The 17,005-nt window shown below is 39.3% G+C and overlaps 1 protein-coding gene across 14 annotated transcripts in view; it reads right to left on the minus strand.

The window, feature by feature from the left end:
• The window catches only part of mef2d (myocyte enhancer factor 2d), a 114,056-nt gene that overhangs the window by 34,459 nt on the left and 62,592 nt on the right, over positions 1–17,005 (minus strand). For 10 of the 14 annotated variants that reach the window (XM_035940818.2, XM_035940817.2, XM_023293877.3 and 7 more), the window contains 3 exons: positions 14,904–15,041; positions 7,539–7,770; positions 4,080–4,136 (listed from right to left, as the gene is read on the minus strand). In XM_035940818.2, coding sequence (XP_035796711.1) covers positions 4,080–4,136; positions 7,539–7,770; positions 14,904–15,041 — 427 coding nt within the window. Of the gene's footprint in view, positions 1–4,079; positions 4,137–7,538; positions 7,771–14,903; positions 15,042–15,216; positions 15,343–17,005 lie in introns of all 14 variants that reach the window. The other 4 variants (XM_023293886.3, XM_023293892.3, XM_035940821.2 and 1 more) reach the window with 2 other exon arrangements.

The raw sequence follows: 17,005 nt of genomic DNA on the forward strand, positions 1-17,005 counted from the left end.
CCCATTACAATAATCACATATTCTCTGCAGTATCTAATTTGGTTTAATCTGCTGAGGTTTGGAGATAACATCACTGAGATTTCTGCCTCGACGAAATAAAATGAATGTGAATGAAAAACAGTTGTTTAGTGCATAAATTGGAAAAAAATTAGATATGTAAATCAGAAACTCCAATAATCCCAAAACCTCACTGCTGACTATGTTCAATGTTATATATATATATATATATATTCTTTTCACTCGTTGCAGAACAAAGAGTAGTATTTCATTCACATTTATTGTAACTTAGTGGAGGCAAAGAGGCATCTGTCACCCCCTAGTACTGATGTGGAGAAGAAATTCTCACGACGAATGCAACAAAAAATAAAATTATATACTTGGCACATTGAGCGGGAAGGCAAAAGTGTGTTTTGGAAGGAAAAATCATCCTTATACTACAAACATCTATCTGACATTACATAAGGGTACTATGAAGTGTTTGGAAAACTTCTGAAGTGGTCACTCTTTCAGTCTTCACCCTGTTTTCATGTGGCCTTCAAGCTGCTCTTTCAGCCTTGCCGCTCATGAAAGAGAAATCCATACTGAAATAAATCAGACTCAGTAAAACCCTGACTATTCTAATCATAACAAGAAGTAATGTCAGTTTGTTTGTATTCCAAACTGTGAATAATACATTTATTCAACCTCTAATGGTGTCCAGCAGAATCGTGAGCTGACACAGTATAATACAGTGTGAAGTTTACACTGAGTCTGTGGAAGCTCCTATATAGAAGTCCTATTCTGAGCGTGGGTGAGTCACAGAAACACTTTGAGGTGTCTGTGGCTGTATTTGTGTAAGTTGACTGTTTGCATGTGCTCTTTTTGTATCCTTTACATGAGTTCTTCTCAGTGTATGAGTGTATATCTGAGTACCCTCGATGTGTGTGTGTGTGTGTGTGAGTATGATGTCTCCTATTACGCGTGGCCGGGCGTGGGAATGTGTGGAATGCCGGGTGACGTCAATGGTGACATTCCTGGAGCCCTGACTCCCTGGACAACAGCTGAGAACGACAGATCCAAGAGAGGAGGAGGAGGAGGGTAGGGAGAAAGAGAGGAGAAGAAGGGTGAGGAAGAGACGAGGGGAGGAAAGGAGAAGATGGGAGAAAATGGCTGAGAAAGAATGGAAGCTGAAGAGAGGAGGAAGAAGAGGGAAGTAGGGAGAAAAAGAAGGACCAGGGGAAAAAAGAAGGGATAAAATGATACAGCTGGAGTAGTGGGGAAAGCAGCAAAGAGAGAGGAAGAAATAAAAGATGAAAGAAAGTAAACAAGAAAGGGTGAGGAAAGCAGAAAGTGAGGGAAACGAATATGAAAAAAGAGAGAAGAAAAGAGAGACTGTGAGGAAGGTAAGGAGAGGAGAAACAATGAATAAAAAAAATCAAAAAGGAAGAGCTAGAGTGATTAAAGAGATACAGGAGGTAGAGTGAAGCAGCCATCCGGGTGGATCAGGTCACCTGAGGCGAGTTCTGGGATGATGAGGTTTCATGTTTCGAAACATGAAGGAGTCGTGACGCGAGGAGAAGTCACCCTGACAGTCACATTCAACCACAAGACATCCACCTACTGTTTAACCTCCATACAACCGTCCACATTTTGAGGGGCTTGAGTTTAATACTTAAGAACAAACTACATTACCGAGCACAACTCAAAATTTACAACATAAAATTGCCTCTCAATTACCAGCCAAAACTATACAACGTGACTTTAGGCAACACTTGTTTATCGATCGACTAACTTTTAAGAGCACCACTTGACAGAAAGTGTATGCTCTTTCATTAATAGCCTTGAAAAACCAATCAATATTGAAACTTGGCTTTGGTTTATTCCACTCATACAGTCCATGGAAGTTAATATAAATGTATTGATTTATTTTGGCCCACCTTACCCTAAGACAATACGTTTATCAAGTGAATATAGAAAGAAAGAAAAAAAAAAGCCCACACCTTCCCAACCGTATCTGTTACTATGGGCTGGCTGGCAGTATCTGTCCTGGCTAATGGGATTTAAGGAGAGAGCTCTGGCCAGTGTCAAAGTCACCTCTGAGGAGAGTCCTGTGCCAAGACAAGGGACAGTTGGGTGGGGGGCTGGGGAGGTGGTGAGTCGGGTGGGGCTTTAGATTATTCCAGAGCAAAGACGAGGGGGAACAGCTGAGAGAGACAGGCTGAAAGGGGGGAGGGAGGTGTGGATAGAGGGATGAAGGGAGGACGGGGAGGAGGAGGAGTGGTGGGTGAAGACGGGAAGCTAGCTGTAGTGAGGAGCGTTAAACAGAAAGCTGTCGGAATAGCAGAGTAAATATGGTGCCATGGCTACAGGAAAAAAAAAATATATCACCGAGTCTTTTTCAGAACTTTTAGACAACAGACCCAAACAAACACCCGCTTTTAAAATCAGTTGGTTTCCAGTTCAAGGTGTGAGTACTTGTTATTTTTTAAGCTTGCCTGGTTATCGATTAGTGAATCACACCTGTACATTTTTTTTAGTCAATAAAATAGGTCTGGTCCCAGCTGGAAAAACAATCAGCCAATCATAGCTTCGTAGGATTAATACGGATTGTAATATATAAAGTAACCTATTAAATTCAATATTTAATTGAGCACTCAACACTCTTACACTGTTGCATCTTCCTTTACAGATTACAGAAACTTTTACTTGCATACATGCACTCTATATTGTTCACTGTTCCATTTTTAAAATAATATTATGTATATCCATATGAGCAATGGGAATGTCATCTTCCTTCATAGACTGCTGGCTGGTTAATGTAAATATACTAATAACATTTAACATTGTTGTGTAAAACATGACACACCCTGGAAAAAGTATCTTAATGTTCTAGAAAAATACTTGGAACTTCATCAGAGACTATAACTGGTTTCACTTCCACATTTACAGTGTATTTTTAAATGCCGGTTTCGCCTATTTTCAGTGATACTTATGCTATATTTAGAGCAAAAGATCACCAGACTCATTACTTGGTGCCCCACAGTAGTCAGGAGGGCTGAAAATAACATCAGCGTGATTCACTACTGATTGTTTAGAGCAAAATGAAAACAGTTGAGAAAACAAGAGTGAGTAAATGGAAATGAAATGGCAATGTAGTCTGATTAGCAGGCTCTCCCAATTTTACTAATATAGAGTTCTAATATATATTTTTTTAACCAAAACAGGCCAAATGAATACTCTTCACAGTCACAGGCTGCATTTGAGACCCTAAGAAGTCAATTATTGATGGAAAACAACATTATTGTAACTTGCAGAACACATTTGTTTAGTATCAACAATAACAGAAATCAGAAATTAATTCTATTTTAGTATTCATGTAGGAGTCATACTTCAATTTTAGTTATTGTGCCATCAAAAGTAATGTCAACTGGAGATTGCAATTCGTGTCACACACATTAATCAGTACGAATTAAATTTCAGTGGTTGACAAAACTGGTGCCAGGAGTGGAACGCTGAGCTCACTCTCAGAGGCATTCATCTGGTAACAGCTGGCAGACTCCAGATCAGTTTGGTAATACTGTCAAAACATATTAAATGTACTTCTGGTTTCCAAATCATAGCTCTGAAAACAAAACCGACACAAAACAAGCCGAGGAGCTTTACACAAGCTGGTTTGTGATCTTGTCAGTTTCTTTTCCTCTTTTCAAACTCCCTCCTTGTGTTTCTCTTTCATAACCTGAAACCCTTTCTGTTCTTTGGACTGTTTACAAGCAGCTTGTACTGTGACCCTCAGCTGTCGGCAGTCAACAGGTGTCTTCATGCTTGTGTGTACGTCTGTTGGTGTGACTATGTTTGAGTCAGTGTGCGAGTTGTGCACACGTGGCCGAGCCTGTTGCCACACATAAGATGTTCTGCATTGCTCCGTATGCGAGTCAGACTCAAAAATCATTTCCCTTTTAAAAAAGTTCAGCTGAGATACAGAAAGCAAAGAGGAGAGGGGTGGACTACATTGTGTGATATGTGTGTTTATGTGTGTGTATTCCTATCAACACAAATTAATCTTAAATATTAGGAGCATGAAAAAGAAAAGGTTTACTTACGGACTGGACTTGGGCACGCTCCATTGGAGTTCCCCAAATCTCCTCCTAACAGAGCACCTAGAATAGAAACACATGCCATGATTATCAAAATATGACATCACTGAAATGATCTTACATCAAGCCGTTAATCTGAACAGCACTAACTTAAAATGATGCATATCCCATTTTGAGAAATATCATTAAATCAAGTGCATCTTTTTAAAAAAGTGTCACTGCGATTGGCTCTCATTTTACTCAGTGAAGGACCATAATTGGTTTCAATTCTGTGTTTTCAGTTGCTATTAAAGTGCTCATTTCATCAGTTGTCAATGACACTTATGTTAAATAATAATAGGAAAAAATGTCTCCTTTAAAAAAAGCACCTTGATGTTAGACCTAGAGGTTTTAAAAATATAAGATTGTTTAAAATGAATCATCCTCTTGTTCAAATGTCAAATTAATTGTTCGTAATATGTACTTAAAATCATCAAGATAAAGCAATGTTACATTTTCTCTTACTCTTAACTGCTTTGTTTGTTGAACTATTATTTGTAGACATCAGTACTAACATAATAAAGCTTTGAAACTAATACCTAACCAACATGTTCTTAAAACTTTATATTTTTTTAGTTCAGTCAGAGAGCGCTGTGGTGTGGCTTTATTGGACATGGTTTTACCGTTGAATCTGAGCAGCACGAGGATTCTGCTGGGAGAACTAATACCCCCTGGTACAAGCTGGTACACAATCAAAGACAGACACCATTTTTATTTTATGCTGCTACATTATTTTCTATTTCAATGTCTTTTTAGTCTATTTCATCATTTCAGTTTTTAAGAATTCAGAAAATAATTTTATTATATGTTTATGCTTTGTATTTTTGTGTTTTGTCTCTATAAATTTTGTATACATTCATTTTGATCAATCTTTGTTTTACTTTACTTGTTTCTTTTTATCAGTGATCTGTGAGGCACCTTTGATCACACTAAGGTGTGTGAAAACTGTTATTCAGAGATAGATTGATTGAAGCTTCGGTCACATCAGGAGGAGATTGAAGTGGTAGAGAGAGTTGGGTCAACAAGTGGTGCCGGTATTGGAAATCACCAGAATAATAATGAAAACTCATAAAAGCTGCCTGGTGTGATTATACATATGAGATTGGATGTCACTAGTCAGTCGGTCATCGATTCTGCATTAATAAGTCAATAATTCTGAGATGAGGAATAGACCAGCTGAGTTCAGTAGTCTATCTGAACTAACACAAAGCTTTTTCCTGGGAACATTTATCACTTCTTTTACTCTCCTCATTCAACTAAATATATACACTAATACTACCAAAACTTTAAAAAGTGTTTCTTTAGAAAGTCAGGTACGGAAAAAATAGATTAAAGAAAGAGGTAAACATGCTAATGAACCTGATCAAGCAGTTGTTGTTAACTTGACATTGCTCCATAACTATAAACACGTTTCAATAGATATCAGTAAAGTACAGATTTTCAATACTCACTGAAGTGTTAAAGCTAAACACACACAGTCACAATACAGTCTAAATGGCTTAAATAGGCATCTGTTTAACAATACATTTGTCACATATACTATATAAGTCAGTGTTGTGTTTTCAGCGTGGTCTACTGCTCCAAAACAGCTGAAAAATAAACACATAAAAATGAACAGCTATTGCTTTACAATGTCAGTGTTGACTGATGTGCACGTTTTTACGCAATACAATAGCTATATACTTTTAAATGCATTCCAGCAAACGTTATGTTCACTTTTTCCTCAAATAGCAGTCTGCATTTTTCTGCACTGACGTTTATTTTCCCTCCTCTGGTGCAGATTCAATTTTTCTGGCTCCAAACGCTCTTCAAAAAGGCAGAAACTCTGGGTCATTGGAGGTGACTGAAAAATATCTAACTGGACAGACGCATGGAAAAACACCAATAAGCAAAGTCGACGAACCCAATACATGCCTGGTAATGTGGGATGCATGGCGGCATACAGCAGGGTATTTGTACCACTGAGGTTAGCAGGAGAAGGAGGAGGGTAGGGGCGTCCATTACCGCTACGTGAAACCCACTTGCCTCAGAGAACGGCATGTTATGAAAGATGCTGTAATGCATTTGTTGCGCGTTACATCACCTAATTCTGACTTACAATGAGATTACGCTGGTCGGAACAAAGCTTGATAAGTAACCTTGTCTGAGACGCAAAAATGGGGCACAAATCCTTTTAGTCAGAGGGTGAAGGATTGGTTTGCCACACAGAGGCAGCGAGCGCATGCAGGAGTGTACCAGCCTCAGTCAAAGAAGTGATGGATGTCTGTCATTATAAGCAGTGTGCACTTATTTGAGCAAGCAGGAGTTACCCGGACTGACTGAGCATGCAGGCTGGGCAAAACATCAATACAGAGACGCAGACTGACTTCTTTGGTCATTTTGCTGCTTGTCAACTCAGAAAATTCTGATTATCCCTGCTGTTACATAAACTGCACTTCTATACACAGAGGATGCACCTTATGAAAAAGGTCTTTAACTAGCGATATCACCTTGACAAACATGTCTATAAAGGTGGCTCAAATCATTTCAGACATTCAGGAATCAGCACTTTGACATGTATGGAAGATGTCAAAATACTGGTCTGTGAACTGATTGCTTTGTGGAGAAGAAATACAGTTATTCAATGTCAAAGGGGGCATTTAGAAAATTATGACAATTATGAAAGTGTACAAAGAGTAGGCTGAACACACAGCAATTGTACTGACAGAGGAACAGCAGTTCAAACAGTGATTTGAGCCGCATATACATAACAGTGTTGACAGATGCTGCTAATTAGCAATCAACGCTGTATGACCCAAATAAACAGCATTTGCAGTGATCATGTAGTTACGTCGAGTTAAAGTCCTAAATGCTCAAATAATTGAGGCTGAGTAATTATTTGATGAAATGTGTGACGGATCAGTGATCTGGTGATGTGAGATATGGTGGCAAGTTGTGTCCCATTAAACATATAGATTTTTATTCCATAGAAAGTAACTTCACACACTGACAGAATTCACTAATGAACAATTGGAACCTATCTATAAACTGTTAATTTCAAAAGAAATCTAAGTATCTTCATTTCTGAAAATTTTCTCTAACACTTGTCAATCAAATAGTGTGGGTGGCAGTCTAAAGCCATTTTTCTTTTCAAGAACTTTTGAGATTTTGTCAGTTCAGCTTCTTTCTTCTTCCTCAAACTGCAGTTGCTGTTTTCAGAAAAGCAAAACTCATCAGTTGCTATGCATCAGAGGATCCGTCAAGCAGAAAACCAAAATCACAAATGGAAGAACCATATTATAGAGGTTTGATCAAGCAGCTACTAGTATTGAAACTGAGCATTTCTGTATATAAAAAGGCCACAGATTATTGATTTACACAACTACAAATGTGCTGTGGAGCAGCACAGAAACCAAAGCACTCCAGCTGTTTCACCCTGTCTCTTACCTGCGCTGGCTGGTCGCTGTGGTAACCCGGGTGACACGGTGTTCCTCTGCAGAGCTGGTTGCTGTGGCGACAGGAGGCGGGGATCTGTGAGGGTGGAGGTGACAAAGGAGGTGGTGGTGACCAGGGCGCCGGCAGGGTTGTTGCTGAACTGGAGGGCTGCTGCCGCCGCCGCATTCTGATTGGATACCGGCACGGTGACTGGCATGGAGAAGGCCGGCTGTGGGACCGTAGACTGGCGGAGAGACAGGAGGAAGGCGGTTAGAGTGTGGCGATATTTACCCTCACCCACCCTCACACACATATATATGTACAGTAATGGACAGGTGATCCGTTAGTGATCAGCAGCAGTGCAAACAAGCCTGCAGGTGACACGTACGCACACAGACAGCCATCCCAACACAACCAATCACAACAAGAAGAGTCCTTCCAAAACAAGATCAAACTTTAATGCTCTACTATGCAAACTGTAACAATATTATGTAAAGGGAAAGACACGATTATCACTGCTAAAGTCTGCATCATCTGCCTATCATTGCCAATTGGATCACTTTTGTCTCACGGAGTCACACAAAACATGAATAATCAGCCTGTCTACATCAATCATTGTTTGAAGATTTTTGTTAAGTCATCTCTTGTGCAGCAGCCTAACTTCAAATCATCATTTCTATGAATCTCTAAAAAGGTATTCAAGCAAAAACTTTTCACGGCAAAAGCAATTTTACTGCAGTGATTGGTGCTTTACACTTGTTATAAGGAAAGTTAAATTGTAGGGGCTCAGTAAGAGTTCAAAATGATAACAGATTGATATATTAATTGTAAGACTGAGACAGTTTTTGCACAGTGAGCTCAAAATTCTTTTAAAAACTGAAAAAAACCAAAAAGGTTCATCAGAAATATTTTACTGTTGTTATTATCACTACATAATAAAAATAGTATGCACAAACATTAGAAAATACTTGAAACAAGCTGATTTTCATTTGAAATGACTTCACTCTGATGCAGAAAGGCAAAATAACTTGATAAAAACGTTGCAGTGTAGCAACCACGTTTCACGATCTAAATTGTAGCTAAAATAATGGCAAAAATACTAAAAATTGAATTCTGCAGACTGAATACTGAATGTAAAATAATACATTTTATCACATGTATGTAATAGGTTTTGCATATTTCATCCCATTGACTGAATGTTTTACATTATTAGTGTCTATTTCACCAAAGAAAATCCTTCTCTTTACGATTGATCCCCAACTGTCCAGTTAGTCATGGATATCAATTCATGCCATTAAGATTTAAAAATGGACTTGAATGTTTTGAAACCTGAATGAGATCAGTAATCCATCACAGTGAACAATTTGTCATCATTTGTTTTCATGTCAAGGTTCTCCCTTGTACCATGAAATCAATCCAACAGTATCATCAGACATGTCAGGCATTTGCAATTTGTATTCAGTGGGAAAAAATATGCAAAAACACCGGAAACCGTCCTTTAAAGTCAAAAGGATTTGTTTTGTGCTTTGGAAATTAACTCTTCAAACAGCCAAACATACACATAAATCAAATCCCGTTCTCACACACACACACTCACTCACTTGCTCTCTCAGTTTGAGCATGCAAGGTGACTTGGTGGAAAGACCAAAAAGCTGTGTCGCCTTTCACGTCTCATGCCAGGTTAAAACTCTTGTTGCAGCAGCAGGTTATTGTGTTTAGTTATTGGTGACATTTCATAGCATGCACGTCATAATCTGGCAAAATCCCACCACCTCCACTGACAAGTGTTCATCATCGTTAAGAAATATCCTTATCAAAACCTTTTTTAAGGCTACCTTCTATTACTAATGTTTACTACACACTGAAGACATACTGCTTTTCTTCACTACAACTTTTAATTCTCTTCATGTTTTTAATTATCTACCTTATCACCTGAGATGATGAAGGCAGATGACCAGACAGCCCAGGGCGTTGAAGAATCAAGGGCAAGGACCTCAAGTTGTCCAGCCATCCGACCCATTTCACCCTGTTCCAACTCAATCTGAAATAAGGACTTCTATATATAGAATGTGGGCCAGTGCTGCACTGTACTGTACTCAAACTGCCTGGGACCCAGTTTAACGCTGAAGAGGACGAGGGCACCTTCCTGCCCTTGATCTCTACCTCTTTTCCTTCTCCTGCAATGTTTTGTAATTTTTCTTTTATTTTGGAGATAGCCAGTAAGGGAAAGAGAACAGAAAAAAGAGGAGCCCTAGAAGAGACTAAAACTCTAGCAGATGATGTTGTATTTTGTAAAACTTCATTTTGAATGTCCATATTTTCCAGTTAAGTTACTAATAACTGTTAACAAAGTTTCCAGGGTAGAACTATTGAATTTGACCTTAATTATGAGGAGGAAAATTAGGTTTTGATCTTAACCCAAACGAATAAAAATATACAATGAATTTATAGTCTATTCTTCCATACTTCATCCAACTTTCAGAGTTTTTCCTCATGCAGACAGTGAATCAAGAAAAGGCTGCTTCTTTTTTCACTAAAACTACCACTAAATCACAGTTCTTTCCACAATAATACTTCTAGATTATTCAGAAAGAGAAGCTGTGTCCTTGAAACCACTAGTTAAAGAAACCTTCCAACTGCCTGAGATTTAAAAATCAGCCATCGGAATGCAAAGAGGAGGTTTGCAAAGGAGAGTGTACAGACGGAGCTGTAAGTGGTGACCAGGGAGAGTGAAGATAGCAGCTAACAGCACTGCACCACTGCACACTGGCCAAGCAGAAGGTAAAGAGAAGGGATGGATAAATGGAGGGGTGGATGGGGAGTGGGGGTGGGGTTAATGCAAGGGGGGCGGAGGTGTGTAAACTCGGAGCATACAGCACTAGAAAGGATTTATCCTCACAGGGCTTTGAGGGGGGAGGACTGATGTCTTTTTTACAGCCTGATATATCTCACAGTTTACCTCTTACTGAGAGTAGATTACAAACAGAGTACAGGTTTAGGGTCATTTTAACAGATAACGAAGGAATAAAACTGATCACCTTTTGCGTAGTTGATCCTCTGCCCTCAAGATAAACTTTCGTCTTACTACTCATGTCTAAAACCAACTAAACCAACATGGATGTTTTTGAATTTTGGCAGCTGATCATTCAACACACGGTGAAGTTAGTTTAACTGCTGCTTGCACTCTTTTTAAACTACATAAAGTTAGAGAAAATAAAGAGAAATAATATAGAAAACACCTGAAGATATATAATGAAATGGAAATTCTGAATGAGTAAATAAATAACTGCTAAAAAAAATCTGTATCCAGGACAACAACTAACACTGATGACAGTGAGGCCTCAATGGTAAGAATGGGAGGTTAGAGTTTTTATAATCAAACTTTTTGTTTTAGGGACAAATTCCAACTCCATTTAACACCAATGCATTGCAGAGATCAGGGTTAACTGGGTACTGCCCATCATCCTGCAGATTTAGCACAATGGATAGGAACCGTGAAGGGAAAAAAAAAGAACCTGTTAGGTAAATAATTGACTAGGAGCTTTTCTGAGGGCTCATGTGAGGAAGCTCAAGGCTTCTTCTGCATGAGGAGAACAAAAACAGCGGAGAGAAAGCTAACCTATTTTCCCTCAGAGGAGCTCACACAACGAGGGTGTGTTTCCTGGATGCAAGGGTAAATCAGAATGAATTAAACTCATGGCCTAGTTTTCTTTTCCCTCCCTCTGTCCTGAAAGCCTTTGAAAGTATTTTTTTTCTATTTTCCTTTTTCAACTTGAGGATTGTTGCATTTTATTTGTTTGTAATTGTGGATCTGAACACGGAGGCAACGCTGGAAAACTGGATGACCTTCAGAGTTCACAGCAGGTGACCAATAACTTGGGTGTTAGTGTGTTCTGTCACTCTCTTACTCTGACCCCTGTTGAATTCTACTAATATCTGAATAACAGAGAAGTGAGTGACTCGCTGTCTAGTTTCTCTAAAAGGTCCATTCAAATAAAAAAACATTTTATCTGCAGCTCCAAACAGAAACTATTAATATGAATGTTTAGATTTCTAATGATTTCAGGGTGTGAAATTAATTAAGGTCCCCTAGCACATAAATGCGATGCATAGGAAAATAAACAAATTATTTTATATTTTTATATATATATATATATATATATATATATATATATATATATATATATATATATATATATATATATATATATATATATATATATGTATATATATATATATAAAATACTTAAGGACGTTAATGTTTGCTTATGAAAACATAATCCTAAATAGCTATTTAATTCTCCTCACAGGAGACATAAAATACTAACAGTGTATTAATGGAGCTCAGTATGACTCTATATTATTCAACTGAGGCAAGTTTATTTATCCATATGTATGAATGCAGGCTGACAGCATAGTACAACCAGGCAGTAATGTCAACTTAATTATAGCTGCTGGTTTTTCTCTTTGAAAATTATTAAACCTTTCAGGAGTATTCATTATTAATTATCTGAAATGCATTTTGTAATCATAAAGACTTGATTTATTGTGAACTTTAAAGACTACTCACAGTAATTATCACCAAATCTGAGTTAAAAATTAAATCCTTAATTTATCACGTTACCAAATACTAAATGGTTTTTAGAGTGTAATTATATTGGCAAATTTTGGTGATTATTGAGAGCCAAAAATCTGAAAACTAGACTGGATGTGATTAACTGTGCAGCAGTTTAACACCATGTCATACTTTTGATATTCATACTGAGTCTGTTCAGACAAAACATTCAGCTCCTTGCTCAAGGGCACCGTGGAGGTGGTTGTTAAAAGGAAGAAATCTATTTCTTATTCAATTTCCCGACCCAGAATCTCAGAGCCAGAACAGGATCAAACCAGGGACCCTCCGGTAAAAGGAAGAAAAAAAAAAAAAAAGCTCCCTTTTTTCTCGCCTACCACAGTGCCAGTGTAACAGGAACAGATACGTTAGCTCAGGGCTCGTCTAGCCAAGTGTCCTGCCCGTTCTCCCTCACCACTCTCTCTCTACCTCAGGAGGTATTTTAGTACAAGTGGGATTAAGCTTGTATATCCCGGCCCCTAGCTGTCATGCTGGGGATTATGATGGTGAGGGGAGGAGTGATGGGTGGTGCTGTATGCTTCCCGTTTGCTTGTTGCCAGTAAAAGGTGTGCTGGGCAAACCAGGCAGGTAGACGAGCCGTCTGAAACACTTGGGGGCAGCGTGGTTGTGGGGCAACTACCCACTAGTAGTGTTCGACTCGCATCCAATTGACATGCGCCAGGAGCTGCGGCTCTCCAGGGGTGGTAGATTGAATTCTATTCTTCTTCTGCTGTGGTTTTCTCATCTGAGAAAAGCTTTTAAGAGCCATGTCAGCTCACACAGCATAGAGAGGCTGACAGAGGCTGGGTCAAACTCAGGAGGAGAGAAATTCATTGAACTGATTAAACTGAGAGGCGGTTCGTTTGCTCTGTTAAGTCTGATCTGATGTATGTGTGATGTTCGCGTATTACAATTAGTGTCTGACAATGATTTGCAGTAGCTATACGTTTAAGGAAAAGTCCAGTGTTTTTTAACCATCTGGGTCTTATCTATGTAGTTCTGACCATCATCTTGACTGATTCACAGTACCATGAAGTGACATAGTTCTTTTAAACAGATGACTGAAATGAGCATTCTTGGAATCTTCACTTTTATTTCAGGTACAAATATTATGTTTTATCCCTTTAAACCCAAACCCCAGCTAACTGCATAGCTGTAGGAAACACAGGTGTGGTTTCTTTACATGATCACACCATCCCGATTACAACAATAACTACAAGTAACTATAAGTAAGATGACAAAAAGTAGGGGAAAAAAAGCCTTTTCCGTTAAGGTATAATGCCACAAATGCGATTTTAGGAATATCTGCTGCCTAACTCTCCTGCAGCACCTCAATGTGACTGTGTCCCATCCCAAGTGACCAATAAGAGGGGCAGGCAGACAGGAAGAGGGGTTGTAAATTAAGTGCTACTCATTAAAGTGACATTAATGGCATTATTGAGCACAGAGGAAAAAATGAATCACAGAGAAATTGGCAAAGGAGCGGAGCGGTAAAAGGGGCTTGGCAGAGAGCCAGTCAGGAGGCAGAACTTGGATAATGTCAGGAGCACATCCAGTCGAAGGAGCAGGACTACACCAGGACTAAACTGACCTCAGTAATACTGTTAATAACAGGCAGTTAGCAGCTGCACCCCGGTTTTCTTTGTGTTATCTGAATGATGTCACGAATACTCTCAGCCCCAGTGCATACAGTACATCTGCAATTGCACACTTCTTTCTTTAATGTTGCTCAGTATTACACAATTGGTACTTTCACCCAAGCAGTCTGACTGCTCAAAGGCATGCTCCTAACGTGTTGATTATTACCATAAAACATGATTTCCCCTCGCAATATCGGTTGCTATGCCAACTTTTGTGAAAACTAGGGACCTAGTTAGCACTCCTCGCCCTCTGTTGTTTATTCTTGTACATTAGTGAACTTGCAGAAGCATGAGAAACAGTGTATTAAAATCATAATACTCCTGAGGACGCTCTTCACTGTGACTATAACTATAACTTCAGATGAATAATCACAGTAAAGCATGCCCTATTTGGTGTTGCGCTTCTTTTTAAAGAGTTCTTTCTGTCTTACTCTCAAAGTTACGCACCCGCAGCATGGCAAAAAATTTACATCTTACTCATCTTTTTAGGAGTTTAGAAGGAGTTTGGCTGAAGAGAGAGACTATGTTTTACTGTTTTCACACAAGATATTTCAAAAATTGTTTGGGTCTTGAAAGATTTGATGATGAAGATAAAGATTTTTTCTGTGAGTTTTAAGCAAAGTTCAAACAATTAATCAACTTTTATTAAGTGATTGGAAGAGGATTATCTTTGGATTTTGAATTGTTATGGACAGGAATTGTTTTGACAGACATTTTTCACCATTTGCTGATCATTTTCAAAGCCAAACAATGAATTGAGCAAGCCATAAAATATTTAAGATCATATACTGAGGCAAATAGTCATTAGTTGCAGCTCCAATATTAAAAATTTTCCCTTGAGTCAGTCAACTTGGCTGCTCTACCTTACATTTCTCGCTCAGGTACACACCATCAATGGGGTGGGGGTGGGTGGGTGGGTGGGGGGGTTGTGGGTGGTGATAGGTGCTGTTTGTAAGAGGTGAAGTGGAGAAGGGGAAAAGGGCAGGGAATGGTGAAGGCGAGTGCTCTGTGAGTAGTCAGGCCGCCATCAGCAGCTGGAAACCTCTGGTTGTCCGCTCAGCAGCAGCAGCAAGGTACCAACATGAGGAGGGGGCAGGGTTACACAGAGTGGTGGGAGGTACTCACTGACAGCCTATAGTTCTGCATCATTTTATCAAACTCCTCGTCAATTTTTTTGTATTTCTCTTCAGTGCGGGGGGTGAGGGAGAAGGGCTCCTCAGGGTCTGGGCTCTCAGAGTCCCGGTGCTCTTTCTTGTTCAGAGCCTTCGTTCCCCAAACAAAAGAAAAAGAAGGCAGACAGAGATAGATAGATGGAGAGATAGGGAGAGAGAGAGAGAGAGAGAGGGAGAGAGAGAGAGGGAGAGAGGAAGGTAGATAGAGAAAGAGAAGAAGAAGAAAGGGTAGGTTAGATAAGGTGACAAAGTGTGATGGTACTCACGCCGTAGCGCTTGAAGAGGCTGTCCAGGTCCTCAGTCTTGCGGTCATTTAGCGGACTCTGGTCGATGGAGTCGTCGCCGTCGGGCTCAGGGCTGTTGCAGCCATTAAAGCCTTTCTTTCGCAACGTCTGAAGCGGTCAGAGAGGGGTAGAGGAGGAGAAGGAGGAGGCACATTTACATTTCATTTATCATGCACATTTTGGAATTACCACTTTGATTTTTAAACACACTTAATGAAACCATTTTCATTTGTCGAACGCAAATGAACATCTTGATTGCACCATATGCAAGACTCCTACACTGTTCATTGTATAAAAATGAAGCAGTTGAGGTCAGATGCAACAGTCTGACCCCGATGATGACATGAAATGTGTTTTCTTTCTAGCAGTATCTTCTACAAGTAGAAAGACTGACTTACAGAAAACACATTCTCAACCTTCGATAATCCTCGATCGAATTCTGAGGTCAACGTTCATAACATCTGCTGCCCACGTAAAAGCAAGTTATTACCACTGAATTTGCACTTGCTCACCCAGCAGGTGCTCTCACAGGAGTCATGGTTTAAAAGGGTGAAACGAGGAAAGCTTTGAAATCAAAAGATGTGGCTTAAGAAAACACCCCCAATTTTTACAAAGTGTCCAGAATCGACTATAGCAGCCTGTGGCACTAGCACAGGGCTACAAACTATGTATAAACCCAAGCTGCATGTCAAAAGACCGAAGGAGGCATCACACCTCTGCACATATCGGCTAATCAACAGTGTTAGTAATTGGTGTGAAGGTTTGCACTGAGAAAAGTGGTAAAGCAAAGCAAAGCGGTAAAAGATGAGCTAGGAAGCACACTGTGGTGTTAGCACTGCAGCAAACGGCAGTCAGGTTGTGTCAGTGTTGGCATTCTTTTGAAAGGGCGAGAGGAGAAAGAGGGAGTCTGAGGAGAGAGATAGAGAGGCTCTTCTTTTGAGAGGATTCTGCTAAACAAGATTTGCTGTTAAGTAGCTTTGCCTGGTGGGCCCTTGACCACAGAGCCAAGCGATAGATCCTCACTGCAAAATGGATCTTAAACTGGAGCTGGAGAACCTTCTGTGGTCCAACTACAAGCCTTAGCCCTGAGTGGTGCGAAAAGGAAGAAATCCCTCGGCTTGAAATCTATCAGAAGAGGGAAATAAACTATACTACACAGCAAAGCAAATCTCCATCATCCTATCATGTTGGTTTATATCTAATTGAGTCCTAAAAGCCCTATTTTACTAAAAGAAATTAGAAAAAATACTGTTCTCGTACAATATTCCAACTTATTAACAAATATCTGCTTTCTATAATTATTATAAATCATGATCCATACCTTGAAACAAAAAAAGACACATCACTGCATTTGAATCAGGAAAAACCAAGCAGGAACAGCTGATTATGCTCTACTTATTTCATATCATTTAGAAAACAAACAGTGTCTGAAATGGTGAGAAAATACATCCCAAAAAATCTAAAACTGCACAGCATGCATTGGAAAATCGTAAGCAAAAATATTTAGTGTACATGATTTGCAGTTCAGAAGCTAAAATGTGTAAAACCGCTGGTGTCCTTTGAGACTCAACTACAGAAGAAACTTAAAAGGAAGGAATTTTTTAATGGTATCATCTAATAGAATATCTATAAGACACAAACCGTTCGAAGATCATATGTGATATTTTATACACCTTATATTTTCTTCAATTAACAACCACCTGCTGTGTCAAGTGTGACTGCAGTCTAGTCTGATTAAAACATAAGCACATGCTCAATGACTCCCACTGTG

This window comes from Amphiprion ocellaris, chromosome 9 (genome assembly GCF_022539595.1).
Source record: "Amphiprion ocellaris isolate individual 3 ecotype Okinawa chromosome 9, ASM2253959v1, whole genome shotgun sequence".
NCBI classification, from domain to species: Eukaryota; Metazoa; Chordata; class Actinopteri; family Pomacentridae; genus Amphiprion; species Amphiprion ocellaris.